Source organism: Chrysochloris asiatica, unplaced genomic scaffold (genome assembly GCF_000296735.1).
Source record: "Chrysochloris asiatica unplaced genomic scaffold, ChrAsi1.0 scaffold00017, whole genome shotgun sequence".
Classification (NCBI taxonomy): domain Eukaryota; kingdom Metazoa; phylum Chordata; class Mammalia; order Afrosoricida; family Chrysochloridae; genus Chrysochloris; species Chrysochloris asiatica.
The window spans coordinates 31,645,528-31,663,227 of record NW_006408535.1 but is presented as its reverse complement, the minus strand read 5'-3'; the positions used below and the strand labels follow the sequence as shown (position 1 = coordinate 31,663,227).

Genomic DNA, 17,700 nt, shown 5'->3' with positions numbered 1-17,700 from the left:
TGCCGCATATACTGTTTCCTTATAGACCTGTGTCCAATGCTTGCCTGAAATTGATCCCTAAAGGTGGTTGAAGAATGTCTAAAGGACACAGTCTTAGGGGGTGCTACCTGTCTGTCTCTATCAGTCCCATAGGTCTGGTCTTTTTTTAATTTTGAATTTTTTTCTGTATTTTTTCTCCTATTCTGTCCAGGAGTTTATATGGTCCCGGTCAGAGTGGTCAGGAGTGGTAGCAAGGTAAACATCTAGTTCTGGTCTCAGGGTAACAGAGAATGAGGTTCTCATTGTCCATTAGTCCTCTGGACTATTTCATTGACTGTTATTTTCTCCACTCTTCTTTATCTTCCTCTGAATAGTTGTATCTTAGATGGCTAGTTGCTAGCTTTAAGACCCAGTCACTAACCACCCCAAGCAGGATGAAGAACACAATCTGTGAACTCTGTTATAACACTGGACTTACCTTTCCTCTGAGAGTGTTTCAAGGTCCATCCTACAGTGTGCACCAGACTTCACTTCTTTTTACTGCACAATATTCCATTGTATGGTTACATCATATTTTGAGTATCTACTGATGGACAATTTGGTTTTTCAACCTTTTGGATATTGTCCAAATCAGTTTTATAGTTTTCTTGTTCGCTCTTGTTGTGTGCCACTGAATTAATTCCAACTCACAGTGACATTACAGGAAAGAGTAGAATTGTCCCATTGGATTTCCTTGGCTGTAATCACATCAACATTTTCCTCCCATGAAGCCACTGGTGGGTTTGAACTAACAACATTTCAGTTAGCAACTAAGTGCCTAACCATTATACACCAGAGTCCTTATTAACTTTTACCGTTGTTATCGTTGTTCATTTGTATTCAGCTACTAATATCCCAAAATGCTGAAATGTTATAAATGTATACACTTTATACAGTTTCAAATAATAAATGAATGATATCCAAACTCCCCCTCCCCATAACAGTAACAAAATTACCTTTCCGGGCTTCTTCCTCCAGTTCATCCCAATCCTTTCCGCTCTCTTCTTCACTGCCCAATGACTCCTTAGAGTAGTCTGGAACAAAATTAACCAAGCATTGAAGTCATTAGACACTATTGGAATGGAATGACAGAATTTTTCCCCTTTAAAAAAGTAGTTTCCAGATATGATAATAGATGAGGAAGTCATGATACACTCTTGCTTAAAAGATTAACCTGATTCTTCTGCTTCGGATGAATAGTCTTCATCACTATCCTCTTCTTCCTCTTCATAATCATCTTCTGAAGGGTTAAAAGTCTCATCTTCAATTTCAGATTCTGAATCCCCTTCCTCAGCATCACTCCCCTAGTGAGTTAAGAGAGTAGAATATTGTTTACACCAACATTATTTCTACAACAATGAGTCAAAAATTATCCATTCTCTGGTTATATTAAAATGCCCATCCACATCCATAGCTGATGACATTGAGCATGCATGTGAAATGATTCTGTCGAACAGATGAGTGACAGTGGATTATGTGGCAAATCTTTTGCAAATCAGCTATGGCTCAGCCTATGAAATAATCCACAACAGAATTGGGTTTCTTTCAAAGTTTGTGCAAGATAGCTGCTGAAACAACTCATGGAAGAGCATAAACAGAAGCATTTGAACATCTATAAACAAAGTTTGGACCGAGAAGGTAAAAATTACTTAGCGGAACACTATCAGAAAAAAGGTTCAACAATCAACAAAACTCATTATAGTGCCATGTTCACTGAAGAGCTGAAGCCTAAACTTCAAATTCAATGCAGAGGCCTGCTATCCAAGGGCATTGTGATCTTGCATGACAATTCATGTCCGCACACTTCTGCCCACACTGTTGACACTGTGCAAAAACTTTTGTTTTGAGGTGTTAAAGCATTCATTCTCCCTACAGTCCTGATCTTGCTCCTTTGGACTTTTACCTGTTTCAATCCCTGAAAGAAGCCCACCTCTGATGAAGAAATGTGAAGACAGTGGTGCATTCATGGCTCACAGCTGAGCGAACCTAAAATACTTTTTTAATATAAGGGAATATGAAAGCTTGTTGAGAGACAAAAGTGTATTGAAAAGCAAGGAAATTTTGTTGGAAATATGGATGTATTTGTCTTTTCTAATAGTTGACTGAGATAACTTCTACAGATCATTTTGACTCACCCTTGTATTTTACAGAGAACCCTGAAAATACATGGCCATGAGATAGATAAGTGTAAACGCATTCTCCCTGTTACTGTCTTCCCAACTCATCATTCTGAAAGATACACTTCATTTCTCCTTATCCAAAGTAATTTAACCACAGAGATACACAGAGATAGATTCTCGGTAATAAGAATCATGTAGAGATGACATTTTTCAGAAAACAATTTTTGCCAACCTGCTCTGAATAATTTTTTCCAAATGCTGAGAAACTTGTAGAGAAGGCAGTTTTTGTAATTTCAAAGAATTTTTCTCAGTGGGTACCAATGTGTAAGCAATTTATCATTTTCCTACAAAACTAATTTGGAGAAATAATAAAATAGTCTGATCTCTTACATGCTGTATGTCTTTCTCCTAATTGCCCAGATGCTAGTGGCCCACATCGTGTACCAGAACAGAAAGCCCGCACTCACGCACCTCACCCTCAGGCTCCAAGAAAGACCAGCCACCTTGTTCAAAGAAGCCCTCAGGATCATCAACAATGGTCTTCATGATTTTAGTCCAATTGAGGGACTGTACTCCTTCTGTGTATTTTAGGTCACAGGAACTGAAAGAAACGGTATTTCAAAGTCAAAATCAAGCCCTGATATTTTCTCAAACCATCCAATGGTATCTTGCTTGATCATTTATTGTTGTTATGTGCTATCAAATCAGATCCAACACACAGTGACACTGTATAGGGTTTCCGAGGAGGAGCTGTTGAGTTTGAACTACTGACCTTGCAGTTAGCAGTCCATGAATGATCCTACAGTGTCACAACCAGGTCATTAGCAGATAACTTTTCCATTAAGTATATGGGAGCAGGCATTCTTTGTACTATGCTACTAGAGCATGCTCAAATGGTTGGTATTTGCTCTCCCAACACACTAGCCCTCATAACAGATTTCCAACTGAAGAAACGTCTTCCCGCAATCAATTCTGAGCTCATACTTTACCTAACCTATTTTCTTCCTTAAGCAATTATCCTGTTCTAGTCACTCATGTTATCCTATCTCTCACTTATTACACTCTTAGCAAGCAAGTGGCTTCAACTTATAGTGATGACTTTTATGATTTTCCCCAGTTCTGATTATTCATATTGTTACAATGAAGAAATAAGGACAATTTTCACTGAACCTAGCCTTCTCTCTTCAGCCTTCCACTACTTCCCTACGTCTTTATTTACTTGATACACACTTATTTGAAAGTACGGAATTACTTTGTTTTTAGTACCCAAAACCCAAGGCCACTACTGCTGAGTTGATTTGAGTCTGACCCACAGTAACTCTATAAAGTGCCCTGAATTTAGAAAAGTACTCAGATAATTTTTACCTGACCACTGTCACTAAGAGCTGAATCAATTACAGTGGGTGGGTAAGAAGAGAAAAGAAATACAACGAAACAATAGTAAGGATAACAATAATAAAATTTCAGCATAAAAACTGCCTAAGAAGTATTGATTGTATAAACCCAGATTACTGTTGTTGTTAAGTTGACTCATAGAGACCCTGTAGAGTTTGAGGCTTTAAACCTTCTCAGGAATAGAAGCTACACCTTTCAACTGCTGAGTGGCAGGTGGGCTTGAACCACTGACCTGTAGTTTTTCAATCCAGTGATTATAGTATGGAGCCACTGTGCCCCCAAATCCCACATATTGTTATTAAAATGCCATCAAGTTACTCTGATTAATAGCGACCCAATACAGGGTTTCTAAGGAGCAGCTGGTGAGTCTAAACTGCCAACCTTGCAGTTCAAACTGACCTTGCAGTCTAGTGCATTATAATACAGAGCCACACAAGGACTTCTAATGCTACATAGCCACTATCACTTATACCAAAACTTCTGCCTCCAGTCATGACTGAGTCACAAGGACTAGATTCTTCTTAAAACAGCTACAAAACCCAGACAAAAATATGATTTCAGGCATTGGCTAAAAGGCAGCACAAGTCTATCTATAATAATACCTGAGGAAGGAAAACAAGATTTTTATTTCACAGTTACTCGTTTTCTGTCTGGAGGTAATTATCAGGCTGCTGTGCAAGAACCTGGTGCTCACTCAGACTATATATATATATATATATATATATATATATATATATATATATATAGAGAGAGAGAGAGAGAGAGAGAGAGAGAGAGAGAGAGAGAGAGAGAGAGAGAGAGGAGAAATGGTGAAAGGAGACTGGGAGAACTATAATATGTGGTGCAGAGTCCTGGAGGAGAGAGTTACATAGGGAGAAAAAGTTTGGAGACTTGCCAAATAGTCCCTTCAAGTCTTTCACTGACGACTGATCTGAATAGCCAAGGAGGGAAACTAACTGAAGCTGGGTAAAGAAGCATTGGAAAGTCGCAGGCCAAACAATCTTCAGATTTCATAAAGAACTGAAAATAGTTCTTATTCCCATTAGGTAGAGTGAGTAAATCTGAACACATGGGCAGTAAGGTATAGTCCTCAAAAGACCATGGTCTCACTGGTGAGGTCAAATTAATCCTAAACTTAAAGCTGTTCTAAATCTGCATTAAACAAAGCTTTAAAGATCCAGTAGAATCCAAGTAATTGAACTAATTTCTAGAACAATCATCCCAAATGAAATAATGCAACAAAAATCTAGCACCCAACAATGTGGAGTCACAGTTCTGGGTATTAATAATAAACTACCAATGCTACTAGCAGTTCCACGGGAGAAAGATGAGGCTTTCTGCTTCTGTAAAGATTTTCAACCTCGGATACCCTCTGCAGGGTCACTATGAGTCGGAACTGATTCCATGGTACTTAACAACAACAACAACAACCAAGCTTGCAAAGAAGCAGGAGAAAAATCAATCAATAGAAACAGATGTCTATTAACTGGTGAATAAACAAAATGTGGCGTGTGGTACAGCTACAAAATGAGTATTATTGTTGTTAGGTGCCAATAAGTACATTTACAACTTGGCAACCCTGTGTGATAAAGCAGAACTGTTCTACATCATTCTCTTGGCTATACGGAAACATACCAATAGTTCTTTCTCCTATAGAGCTGCTGAGGGCGGGGATTCAAACTACCAACCTTTGGATTAGCAGCCAAGTACTTAACCATTGTGTCACTAAGGTTCCTTAATGGAAAGTTGTAGCTAAGTGCCATCAAGTTGATTCTAAACCTTTATAGGGTTTCCAAGTGGCTGGTGAGTTTGAACTGCTAACTTTGTAGTTCAAACTGACATTGCAGTCCAGCACATTATCCCACAGTGCCACACACAGTAATAAAACAGGATATAGTATGGAAGCACACAACTTGGGTAAATTCCAAAAGCATTATATTAAGTGAAGAAAAAAAAATTACAAAGGGGCATCAAAAAATTCACAGAAAAATGGAATCAAATGATAATGGAATCTTCCCACAAACCTTTTAAAGCCCCTTTGTACTGTATGCCCCTTTGTACTGTATGATTCCATTTATGTAAATTTTCAGAAGAAGCAAAAATGTATGATAATAGAAACTAAGTGAGGGGAGGGGACAAATTGTAAAGGGGAGTAAAAGAACTTTTTGGAGTAATGAAATGTATCCTGATTATAATGGTAGACATGAGATGATATATACATTTGTTAAAACTCACCAAATAATGTATTTAGTAAAGTACATTACATTATAGCTTATTCATGCTGATTTAAAAGTCAAATACATCAATACTTAACATGTGTGATCCTACATTACCTACCTACACATTTTTGTTGTTGTTAAGTGCCACTGAATCAGTTTCAACCCACAGCGACCCTGTATAGAGTTTCTGAGGAGCAGGTAGTGAGCTTGAACCACCAACATTGCAGTTCAAACAGACTTTGCAGTCCAGTGCATTAACCCACCGCGCTACACCAGGACTCCTACCTACACATAGTGCATTCGAAAATCATTATGAAGACCATGAATTAAAATTTTTCTCACAATTTTTAAACACTGAGTTGCTTTTTCAAATGAAGATTTATAGACCTCCCAGCTCCTTGTTATGAGTGGGTTGGAGTGGGAGGGAAGTACACATTTCCCTATTTATTGGGGTCTGGTACTAGATAAATGAAATTTATGGATATCAAAGCCTAAGAAATGTTAAGATATTCTACATACACTTTCATATTGTCTTATATATGTACTGAATACAGTCAGAAAAACTCAAAATTTCGATTTTCATTATGTAGTACTACAGGAAAAGGTCAACTACATAATTAGGGTTCCTGGAGGTAACCAGAAACCCTGGTGATGCTATGGGCTATGCATTGGGCTGTTAACCACAAGGTTAAGTTGTTCAAACCCACTAGCTGTCTGCTTCAATTAAGATTTGCACTCTTGAAACACTACATAGGGTCACTATGAGTTGGAATTGACTTGGTGGCAGTGGGTTTGTTTTGCTTGGGGTAAATGGGAGACTGTTAGCAGCTTTACTTACTTCAACCATTCCTTGATGGGGTCAAGAGAGGCAACAGGAATAGCATTGATCATTGTCACTTTCTTGCTGTAGTCCTTGTAGACTATTACCATATCAAAGTTCTTTAGGTGAAACTGGACCCTTTCAAAGTGGATCAGCTCCACTTCATCCAATGTCACGACAAAAGGTGGCTATCAGGGAGGAATGGAATCATTATTATATAAATACTTTCTCCAAAGCTCTAGCATTTTCAAGTACTTTCAGGTAACAAATCGCTACATACAGGAACACTGGACTGTTTTTTGTTTTATTTTTTGGTAGCGACTGTAGCCAATACAACTGATTAAAAATTCCCAGTAAAAAGACATGCAAAACTAAATTCCTCTCTCAAGAAGAATCCACAGCATCTATGTGAAGAAACTACTAAAAGAAAAATGATTTGAAAGATACTAATAGGAATCATTTGTTTAAATACTTTAATTCTGAGATAGTATCAAAAACTAAAATCAGAAATCATAGTTAAGGCCTTATCTGCAAAATATCACCAACCTTCCTGCTTTCTTTTTTCTCAACATTTTTCTTATCAAAAGGAGCAGAGAAATACTCACCCATTCTGTAGCATTTACCAGTGCACTGCTAGTGGGCTGAAGGAGGCAGGTACTCCTGTAGGGAGCACCATTAAATCTGAAAAAATAAGATCAGAAACTCACATAAGGCTGGGTTTATCTCTAGAAAAATTGCTGCCACAATACATTTCTTTCCTTTCCCCATGCCAAACATGAGTCCAGCACACTGGAGACTCATTTCAAGAGTTACTTTTTAACCACTTACATAACCCTTAAAATTGTTCAAAAGATCATGAATGTCTCAAAGGAAAAAGGACACACTACATGAAATTAAATTCAAGGAAAAATAGCCATTTTTTTAAAAAAATAAAAGGCAAGTCGGTGAATCTTCAAGTAAAAAGATGTGATGTATTACCCCAAGTCCCTAAAAGGCACTTCAAATTCCAGTTCCTCCTTAGTTAGAGCCTCTACTTTCTCAATGAAATTTTTAAAGGCGGTTTTCAATTTGTGCCTCATCTCTCGTTCCATCTGTTAAAAGAGAAAAAAAACCAAAACTATTTGCTATCTTTTTTATCCCCTAGATAAAGTCTTTTTATCCCCTAGAAAAAGTCTGAAGTGATTTGTTGTTTTCTATTCTTATAACAAGGAGCTCTGGTAACATAGTGGGTACATATCAGATTGCTAAGCCCAAGGTTGGCAGTTCGAAACTACCAGTTGTTCCGCAGGATAAAGATGAGGCTTTCTGCTCCCATAAAGATTTATAGCCTCGGAAACACTGTGCAGGGTCACTATGAGTCAGAACCAACTCCATGGTACTTCATCACAACTACACCAAAGCATTAACTGAAAAGCTGACCCTGCAACCTACATCTAATCCACAAGCCACTGCACTTACACCATCTCAGCGGATACATGAGTTATCCTGCAGACAGGCTCAGCGTTTGTTTAGAAAACATAACAATTTAGACCTTAGTAAACTACTGAGTTTCACTGGCCTGCTCAGCATAGAGGTCATCGCGGTCATGCATATGCTGATGTTTCCCCAGGTCTGTGGTGATCTCTCCCACTTCTGTGTAGAATTGCACATCCGTGTGCCGCTTCTTCCCAAACATGATGGCATTCTGAGGGCATAACAAAGAACTAATAAAGAAGGCGGCAACATTTAGGCTACAGAACACAGATGCAAGACACAAAAAAGCAAATGCAAAAGTATAAAAATACCTATGTTGCAAATGGTCATGATCCAAATTTGGGCCTCCCTGACATATACGTACTTAACAATAGTTAAACCACCCCAGGCATCATCATATTGACTTTTGGTATAGTGAAAGAGTGTAAGTTTTTAAAAACTAAGTTTTCTTAGGATGGACTTTGGGTATTATTTATGCTGGCAACAAATTTAGTTTCAGGCACAATTTCCTATTTCAGAAACCAGGAATTTGGAGAAGAACGTCTATCAAAAAGATTGTGGGAAAATGGAATTAAAGGATAATGGGATTTTCCCAAATATTTTCAAAGTTTCCTCACAGGTTTTGGTGGCCAGTATGTATCACACTTATAAATAGCACCTACATGCCCGGTACTGTGGCCTTTATAATAATGCTTAGAAAATCCTTATGCTTTTATAAAACAGGTAATTTTTACCAACACCTGGTAGCAAAATGGTTATGAGTTGGGCTGCCAACCGCAAGGTCAGCAGTTCTAAACTACCAGTGGTTCCGCGGGAGAAAGATGAGGCTTTCTGCTCCCGTAAAGATTTATAGCCTTGGAAACCCTGTACAGGGGGTCCCTATGAGTTGGAACTGACTCCAAGGTACTTAACATTTTATAGGAAAAAAATGTAACAAATTAAGGTTGTGCCCAAGAATACTTGGCTAGTCAGAAGAAAGGTATACCTTAAGGTGAAAGTGCAAGACAATAATCATTTCTCCATCACAGGGTTGGAACAAAGCATGCTTGATGTTATTGTACAGAATATCCACTTTGTCTCCTCGAACAGATGTGAAGCGAAAACCTGGAAATAAAGAAATGAAGACTAAGTGTCAAAAGCAGCACAACTAGGTCAGACAAAGAGCAGTGCACTGAGCTGATTTGAACAGAGTGAGAACAAAAGGCAATGCCTTACAGAGCTTTCCTTTCCTTCTGGCCAGAGAGCAATGCAGGTAGAATTCCCACAGCATTTTCCTTCCATGCTTTATTATCAAATCTGTTATTTCTGCAAATGTTACCCAGGTACATGAAAAATCATACCATTAACATGAGCTTCCAATGAGCCTTGCATCCTCTTTTGGGCAATGTTTGGGCGAATGTAGAGATCTTTTAGTTTCGGATTACTTCGGTTAAGATTGATCACCAGTGAGTCTTGTTTAACAATGCCCTGAGGAGAAAGACCATTAACATGACTCCTCATGTATTCTTACATGTCTTTTGCACAAAGGTGCTTTGTCAGTATTCAACCTCACCTCTTTTTCTTTCTCCTCTGCTTCCCGCGTCTTGTAACGTTTCTGTACTTCTTTTATAATTCGGAAAGCGTTCTGAAGGTTCAAGGCTGGTACTGTCTGTTCCCCAGGTGCCTTCATATTTGAAGCTCGGTATGTACTATAAAAAAGAAGAAACAGATTTCATTATCAGGCCAGGTAATCAGTTAGCGTTTCTATATTTTAGAACTAACTTAACATCTCGTACGAAGAAAATGTAAGAAAAAAGGTGAGAAAATGCCTAGAGAGCAAATATTTCTTTCTTCTCTCTTAAACAGGGACTGTTTTAAACGGCTAATCCACTGAAATCTGGTCTAACATCCCCAAATAATTCCATTCAGCACCATGAAAGACATAGAATTCAGTGTATCAAGCATTTTCCTTTTCACAGACTCAATGGCAAAATATGTGTAGTATTTTCATGAGGTTCCCAAGTCAGATTCCTTCTCTCAAAATGGCACAAAGTCAAGTACATTGATCCTAAGTGACACCATGGGAAGCTGTGCCTATTCACATGACAAGGGATGATACAACACAGAATAAAATGCTTCTGAGGGTACCACTCCAGCAAGTAGGTTGTTTTCCTGAGGACTCACATTTCCTTGACAAAAGTGGCTTCTGGGTTAGGAAAGATGTTGCCCTCATTCCTTCCAAGAGCACTGCCTGGACAATAGAAGTTGATTCGCAGGTAAGTATAGTCTCCTTCCACGGACATACTTATATTCTGTTCAAAGAAAAAGCATAAAAGAAATGTCTTGGCAGTCAAACAAGCTTCTTTTATAGACAAAAATTAATCATTAAAATAATGTTAAAGGTAAGGAGTCAATTGCTCTTAATGTAAATCTAACAAACAAGTACCTTGTACTATATGCATGCAGGTACAGATTAAATGATGCTTAAATGAAGTTCAAGAAGAGAAGCAATTGTTTCTAGACTAGACTATTTAGATATCTAGAAAGTGTGAAGGGAATGCAGTAAAGTGAGAAGGACAGAGTCTGAAGGGACAATTACCTATAGGGAAGCATAATTAACTGCTTATGAAACAGTTTGGATAAAGACCTGATTCAATGAATGCAAATACCTTGATTGTAGCAATGTGAAAAGGTGTCGCAATGCCAAACACAGGCATTATTACAGTCTCATATTTCTTGTCAATATAGATCTTCATTTCCCGAATATGTGGTTCCTTTGGCATCAGAGATGGGTTCTTATAGGAAACATTAGATTTGCGAGCTCTGAAGTGGAAAGAAGAAGAGTATGAAAACCATCTGCCATGATCCTAAGGCAATCTCATTGGTCAGTGCAAACTCTTACTTCTGGATCTGCTGCTCTCCTTTCTGCTCAGTTAGTCGCCTCTTTGCTTCTTCATTGAGCTGAGCTGCCAGTTCTTTCTGATGTGCTCTCCGCTTCTCTTCAGCTGTCATCTCATTCTAGTGAAGAGCAAGAGCCAAAGTTAACAGAACATGGGGACTGTGTGATAGTATCAGACGAATGCAATTTGTAATGGTCAACTTACCCGTGTTCTTTCTGTAAGTAATGCTGCCCGAGATCCTCTTCCCAAAAGGTCCTCAGCCTCATCTTTTTCCTCTTCCTCCTCTTCCTCATCCTCATTCTATTACAAAAAGATGTAATCACAAAATCAAGTTTTAATTTTTTAGCCAACACAATTTAACCTTTTCCCTGTACCAAGTGTCCTATATCACTTATTTATCTTCTTTCTAGACTCTCTCACCTTTAGAAAAATGCCCACATTCTTTACTTTCTTCTTCACAGAAGTGAGAACAGTGGCTGGGCCATCCTAGAATAAAGGGATAAGTCATACACCTGTAAAAACTCTTGAATGAAAGTAACTTTCACACTTTCTAATGAATAAAGCTGGCCAATGCTTTGAACTGCACGGATACTAAAATTTTTGCAAATCAATACCATTTTTATCCTTGTAACCTCTCTTTAGTAGCAATACTTTGGGCAGCAACCTTGAGGTAATGGTTAAAAATACATACTTGGTTTGAATCCCAGCTCAATTTCCATCTCTGTAAAATCTTGCAATGTTACTTACACATCTGTTCCTCAGTTTTTTTATTGGTAATATGGGTACAATATGAATACACACTTCATAGGGTTGTAGTAAAGGATTCAATGAGATAATGCACTGAAGTGTTTGTATGGCTTATAATAAAAGCACAGAAATGTCTGTGATTAATATTATTATTTTGGAGTCCTGCTGTGGCACTGTGTGTTAATACACTGGACTGCAAGGTCAGCAGCTCAAGCTCACTAGCCACTACTCGGAAAACCTACACAGGGTTGCTATGAGTCGGAAGCCAGTCGTAAAAACCATATAGTTCCATTTCTAGGAAAATGTCCAGATGAGGCAAATTGTCTAGGAAAATGTCCAGATTAGGCAAATTCAGCAACAGAAAGTAGGTTAGTGGCTGTCTAAGACTGAGAACATTGAGCTAAAATTGGGGAGTGATCTCTAAAGGCTATGAGGTTTCTTTCTTCAGTGACAAAAATGCTCTAAAATTAAGGCTACAGGGATGTTGGCATAACTATGTGGCTATACTAAAAATCAATGAACTGTACAATCTGAATGGACACATATTTCAATAAAGCTGGTAAAAAGACTTCCATTATTAAAATCATCATCAAAGTTCAAGTTACAGTATGATATACATCTTAGTTCAAATCTTTCCTGTGTTCGGATTAATAATCCTATTTCTAGGTGGTAGGTAGTACATCTGTTACACGGATCTCCATCCTTAAGTAGCATTTAAGAAAGACAAGAAAGAAAAAGTTCAAAATGAACCTTTATTAAAATTTAGTTCATGAACACTTATGTTTAAGAGGCAATACCTACCTCATCCACAAGTACTGTGTCACCAATGAATAGGGCATAGGTTTTCTCTTCTGGTTTCTTTCCCTCTTTGTTAGTCAGGTCAGACAATCCCAAATTAACGCTGAACACCATTCCTAAAATGTCAAAAATGTATCAGCCTGGGGCTCTGATAGGGTAGATAAGATGTAAATTTTTACACCAAAAGAGAAATGAAGTAAAATGAAATTATTCAAAAAATATTTTCCAATTATACGTTTATACTCACCTTTTTTCAATTTATACTGATTCTTACTATTGATTACTAGAGATCCTTCACGGAATTCAATTCCCATTCCAAACCTTAAAGAATAAAGAAAAACTTCAGCTATAAGTTAAAAGTATAATGTATTCTATTTCAATTTTCAAGATGAGACAAGCAAACCCATACTGAAGTACTTTATCCTTGTGCTGATCTGTCAGTTAAACAGGGCTCAAGGATAGCCTTTGGGTTATTGATGTGCTGCATAACCAACGCTATGTTGAAAAGTGAATCTCCTAATACTTTTCCTAGCAATTCTTATCTTAAGCCAGAGCTCTTTACTTAAGCTTATTTAGCCACATTTAAATTTTAATCTTGTACCATGAAACCACTGTAGGGTAAAGCACTGGACTGCTAACCACAAGGTTGGCAGTTCAAAGCCAAACAGCTCCATGGGAAAAAGATAAGGCTTTCTGTTCCCATAAAGATTTACAGTCTCAGAAACCATACACAGGATTACCATGGGTCAGAATCAACATGATGGCAGTGAGTTTTTACCATGAAATAAATCTTTCAGATTAGAAATTTAACAGGCACAGTTAAAATTGGTTTACAGAAAGGCAATTTGTAGTGGCAAAGTAACTAGATTCATAAACCAATCGGGCTAAGGCTTAGTATTAAATAAAACCCTCAAACTCCTGTGATGGAACAGATTCAAAATCAGATACCCTATTTTTGCAAAGTAGAACTGCTTCACAGGGTTTCAAGGCTGTGACAACACTTCAGAAGCAGATGGCCAAGCATTCCTTACTATCCCTTCTAGGTGGATTTAAACTTCTAACCTTTTGGTTAGAAACTGAGTGTTTAACCATTGTGCCAACCAGGGACTAGGACTTTGTATGGTTGTTGTTGTTAGGTACTGTCAAATAGGGTTCCAACTCACAGTGACCCTGTACAGGGTTTCCCAGGAGCGGCTGATGAGCATGAACTGCGGACCTTGTGGTTCAAACTGACTTTGCAGTCCAGCGCATTAACCCACAGTGCCACACCAGGACTCCAGGACTTGGTATAGATCAATATGTTTCCTCATTATCAAGAAGAGAAGGCCAGAAACTATGTACCCTAAGACTAGTTTTCATTTAAGGAAATCACCGATAGTTTTGTTTCCCAGGATATCCTTTTTCTTCTTTAAGATGTAATTAGGAGTTTCTATGTATTCATTAGTAAAATACATTTGAGAAGCACTGAGTTAACGAAAATTAAATGTTTTTTTTTTAAATTGAGATAAGAGGGAAAATATAGTACATATTTTTCTCAATATTTAAAAATTGATGCCAGCCCACTAATGGGCACTTAATACTTTTATCTAGGAAACTCCACACCGCACCGCTTGGAGAAGAATTTAAATCTCTCATTTTCTCTGAAATCACCATGTGTTTGGCACATAGGTCAGTTTGGTAGACCATAAATGTTGGTTGAGCTAACCAACCAGTCTAAGAAGCTGTGTCCTGAGTCCTGCCAGTCATGGATATGGACTTAGAGTGATGACGCACATCAGAGCACCTTACCCCAGGTTTTTGGTAATTTTATTCAGCAGCTCTGGCTTCTGCTTTTTAACCGCATCCATGACAGCATTGTACACATCACATATCTTCACACCTAATAGCAAGACAAAAAGGGTATATTAGATATTAATCTTTCAAGGGAAAAAAATTTCACTTTTTAAAGTCACATTTATCCCCCAATGAAGCAGTGATTCCAAGCTATGAATTAAAGAGTAAACAGTACCAGGGGTGATGTTGTTAAGTGCTGTCGAGTCAATTCTGACTTAAAAATGACCCTGTGTAGGGTTTCCGAGGAGTGGCTGGTTGAGTTTGAACCACCGACCTTGTGGTTCAAACCAACCTTGTGGTCTAGTGCTTATCCTATAGCACCACACCAGGGATGGTTGTCCTTGTTAAGTACCATGGAGTCGGTTCTGACTCATAGTGAACCTGCACAGGGTTTCCGAGGCTGTAAATCTTTATGGGAGCAGAACGTCTCTTCTTTCTCCCACAGAACTGCAGGCAGTTTCAAACCGGGATGGTAGGGCCAATAAATTTGATTTAAAAAATAATCCACCCAGTCTCTTAGTTAACTACTTGAAAATTACTGACCCAAAGGGATTGCAGAATATCAGCCTGTCTCAGTGAAATCATTTTTAAAGAGTTGGATAACATTTAACTTAAATGTTTTGTTTTTTTTTTTAAATTGGGTTATTAAATGCTAATGCTAAGTGTTCATTATTAAGTGCTACCTTTTAAAGACTCAGACTTTAGATTATCAAGATCTGGGATATGAATGGGTATTTCAAACCTGTGGTCTAGATATGGTGACCTTATAAGAAAAGTTCTTATCACAAATGACCAATGACTATGATTTCCAGTAGGATCTCTCAAGAATGGTTTGGGAATGAAGCCCTGGGCAACATGGATGGGCCTACGAAGTAGTTTAAAAGTGGAAAACAAAAAGGTTCATTTAGTCAACTGGGTGTGCAGAATCTCAAGGTAAAAAAAAAGTATGCTAACTGCTCTGCTTTCTTTCAAGGTATATGAAGTTTTCTGTTCCTGTGAAGATTAAAGCCTCGGAAACTCTATATAAGGTTGCTACGAGTTGGAACTGACTTGATGGCACTAAACAACTTCCTTTGCTTACAAAATTGCTACCAGTTCTGTTCTCATTCTAAAGTTTTCGATATTCTTTAATTATACGATTAATCCTCATGTGGTGCTACGGGACAATGTACTGGACCGCAAGATCAGTTTGAATCACAAGGTCAGCAGTTCAAACCCACCAGCTGCTCTTTGGAAACCCTATACAGGGTCACTGTGAGACAGAACTAACTCGAAGCACTTACCAACACCAACATCCTGCAAGTAAAGACCCTAGGTTCTCAGAACTTTCTAAAACTAAAGAGTAAAAAAACCAATAAATTTTATGAAGATTTGGACACAGAGGACTAACAGCTGAGAGGTTTTTATAAGCACCAGTGTAAATCATCAAGACCACCCATGTCAGAAAGAAAAGTAAATCAAGAACTAAATATAAAGATAATTTAAGATGAATAAATTTAACTATATTTATAATTTAGGAGCATCTCAGGGATTAAAAGCTCACATAATCATTAAAGACATTTTTGCTAGATTATCTCCAACCCTTTTCTAAGGCATCTCACCATGTATTTTTGTTTTGTTTTCTTAGTTTTTTGGGGTTTTTTAAATGCTTTATTATGAATTATGTGATAGTTTACATGGGAGGATATTATATTCATACTTATCCCGTCGTATATCATTTTCTTGCCATGGTTACAATCCCCTCCATGCATCATCCACAAACCAAAAGGTATACCCTGCAAGCCTGCCTCCCGGTTGTCTGCACATAGCTCCTCTTCCTCTCTTTGTCTAATGTCCCCAACGCTCCATCTCCCCCTACATCATCGTCTCTGCCTCCATCCCTGGCATCACTACTTCTCTGGGTAGGGTCCCGCTCTCCGCTCTTCTCCCTTGATGGCCCCAGGGACCTCCGCTGCTAGACTACAAAGTTAATCACTCCCCTCTCTTTGCCACAAAACGTCTACCTTTACATTTCCAGCCCTTACAATCAGTCCTGATAACCATTATTCACTATTGTATCGTAAGAGACCTATCCGCTCACCATGTCTTAATTCCTTTAACAGCTCCTCTTGAAGCTGGAGCAAAAAGTTGTAATTCTCTTGAACTTCCTGAGAAGGGTCAACCATCAAGGTACGAACAAGGTTGGAGCAGTAAGATTTGAAGCGAATACCCATGGCACATGTGATGGCCCCAAAATGCATATGATTTTTGTCACTAGAGATCAAAGGAAGACAACATGTCATTACCAAACTAGTGAAGTGTCCTTAGTTATCATTAGCACATGTTATCTATAATGATTATCTTTCCCTGCTAGATCCCAAAGCTGAAATGGAAATGCTCTTTTTTGTTTTCAATAAACAGTAGGAACGCTGATGGTGCTATAGGATAAGTACTGGACTGTTAACTACAAAGAGTTCAAACCCACCAGTCCCTCTGGAGAAGAAAGACACAGATGTCTGTTCCCATAGAGATCTGCAGTCTTGGAAACCCTCTATATGGTCACTATGAGTCAAAATTGCCTAGATGGCAGTGGGTTTGAAGTAACAGTTCAGTACCAAAACTTTTAAGATAAAAACTCAACAAAAAGTTATTATATTCTACAGAGGCCAAGAATTGTACTCATTACTGTCTAACAGTATGGCAGCAAGAAGTCATTTATCCACTAGGCCACCATATACTATGGGCTAGAATTAGTCCCATCAGAATGAGCAGGTGAAGTACACTTTGTAGTATGTTTAAAAATTAGAAAGGAATTTATAATTCTAATGTATTTTTAACTATGTTTTGCATTTTTCCAGTATTTGTAGTAATTTGGAAAAATACATTCAAATACTAAGATAAGAAACTAGGACAATAGGTGAAATAGAGGTATGTATAAAAAAAACAAAACAAAAAACCAAGAAAATGTAAAAGGAAGAGAGCAGGCTATTCTCTCCTATTTTCTCAAATGTCTATAAAGATAATATAAGAAAAAGAAAACGTGAAAGATAGAAATGTTCTGGTTGTGGTTAGATTCCAAAACTCTCATATTTACCTCACCACACTGAACTTGAGATTATAATTGCCACCACTCTGGATGATAGGTGGATAACACATTTCCACAGTAGAAGGGTCTGCCCCTGCTAGGTATTTCTTCTCTTCAATGGCCTTTTCCACAGACTCAGCCAGTTTGCTGTGTCTGACTTTCTGAAAGAGTATCCAGAAACAAAGTAACACTTACTAGAGGGTGGCAAAGAGGCATGTTGTTTTTGGATATTATCATTTAAGGCAACATCTATTCTGATTTCACTAAGGATTATGTAAAAGCCTCACAGCATGGCTTATGTGTCAGATAGTATTTTGGTATACATGCAAAGCAA

The 17,700-nt window shown here is 38.0% G+C and overlaps 1 protein-coding gene across 1 annotated transcript in view; it reads right to left on the bottom strand.

Moving 5' to 3' along the window:
* SUPT16H (suppressor of Ty 16 homolog (S. cerevisiae)) overlaps nucleotides 1–17,700 on the bottom strand; it is a 42,604-nt gene that overhangs the window by 3,031 nt on the left and 21,873 nt on the right. The window contains 20 exon segments of the mRNA XM_006878316.1: nucleotides 975–1,052; nucleotides 1,193–1,322; nucleotides 2,610–2,739; nucleotides 6,591–6,760; nucleotides 7,178–7,253; nucleotides 7,551–7,663; nucleotides 8,131–8,256; nucleotides 9,031–9,149; nucleotides 9,386–9,512; nucleotides 9,598–9,733; nucleotides 10,209–10,336; nucleotides 10,694–10,847; nucleotides 10,927–11,042; nucleotides 11,129–11,224; nucleotides 11,345–11,410; nucleotides 12,473–12,585; nucleotides 12,717–12,790; nucleotides 14,258–14,348; nucleotides 16,383–16,555; nucleotides 17,376–17,527. Coding sequence (XP_006878378.1) covers nucleotides 975–1,052; nucleotides 1,193–1,322; nucleotides 2,610–2,739; nucleotides 6,591–6,760; nucleotides 7,178–7,253; nucleotides 7,551–7,663; nucleotides 8,131–8,256; nucleotides 9,031–9,149; nucleotides 9,386–9,512; nucleotides 9,598–9,733; nucleotides 10,209–10,336; nucleotides 10,694–10,847; nucleotides 10,927–11,042; nucleotides 11,129–11,224; nucleotides 11,345–11,410; nucleotides 12,473–12,585; nucleotides 12,717–12,790; nucleotides 14,258–14,348; nucleotides 16,383–16,555; nucleotides 17,376–17,527 — 2,368 coding nt within the window.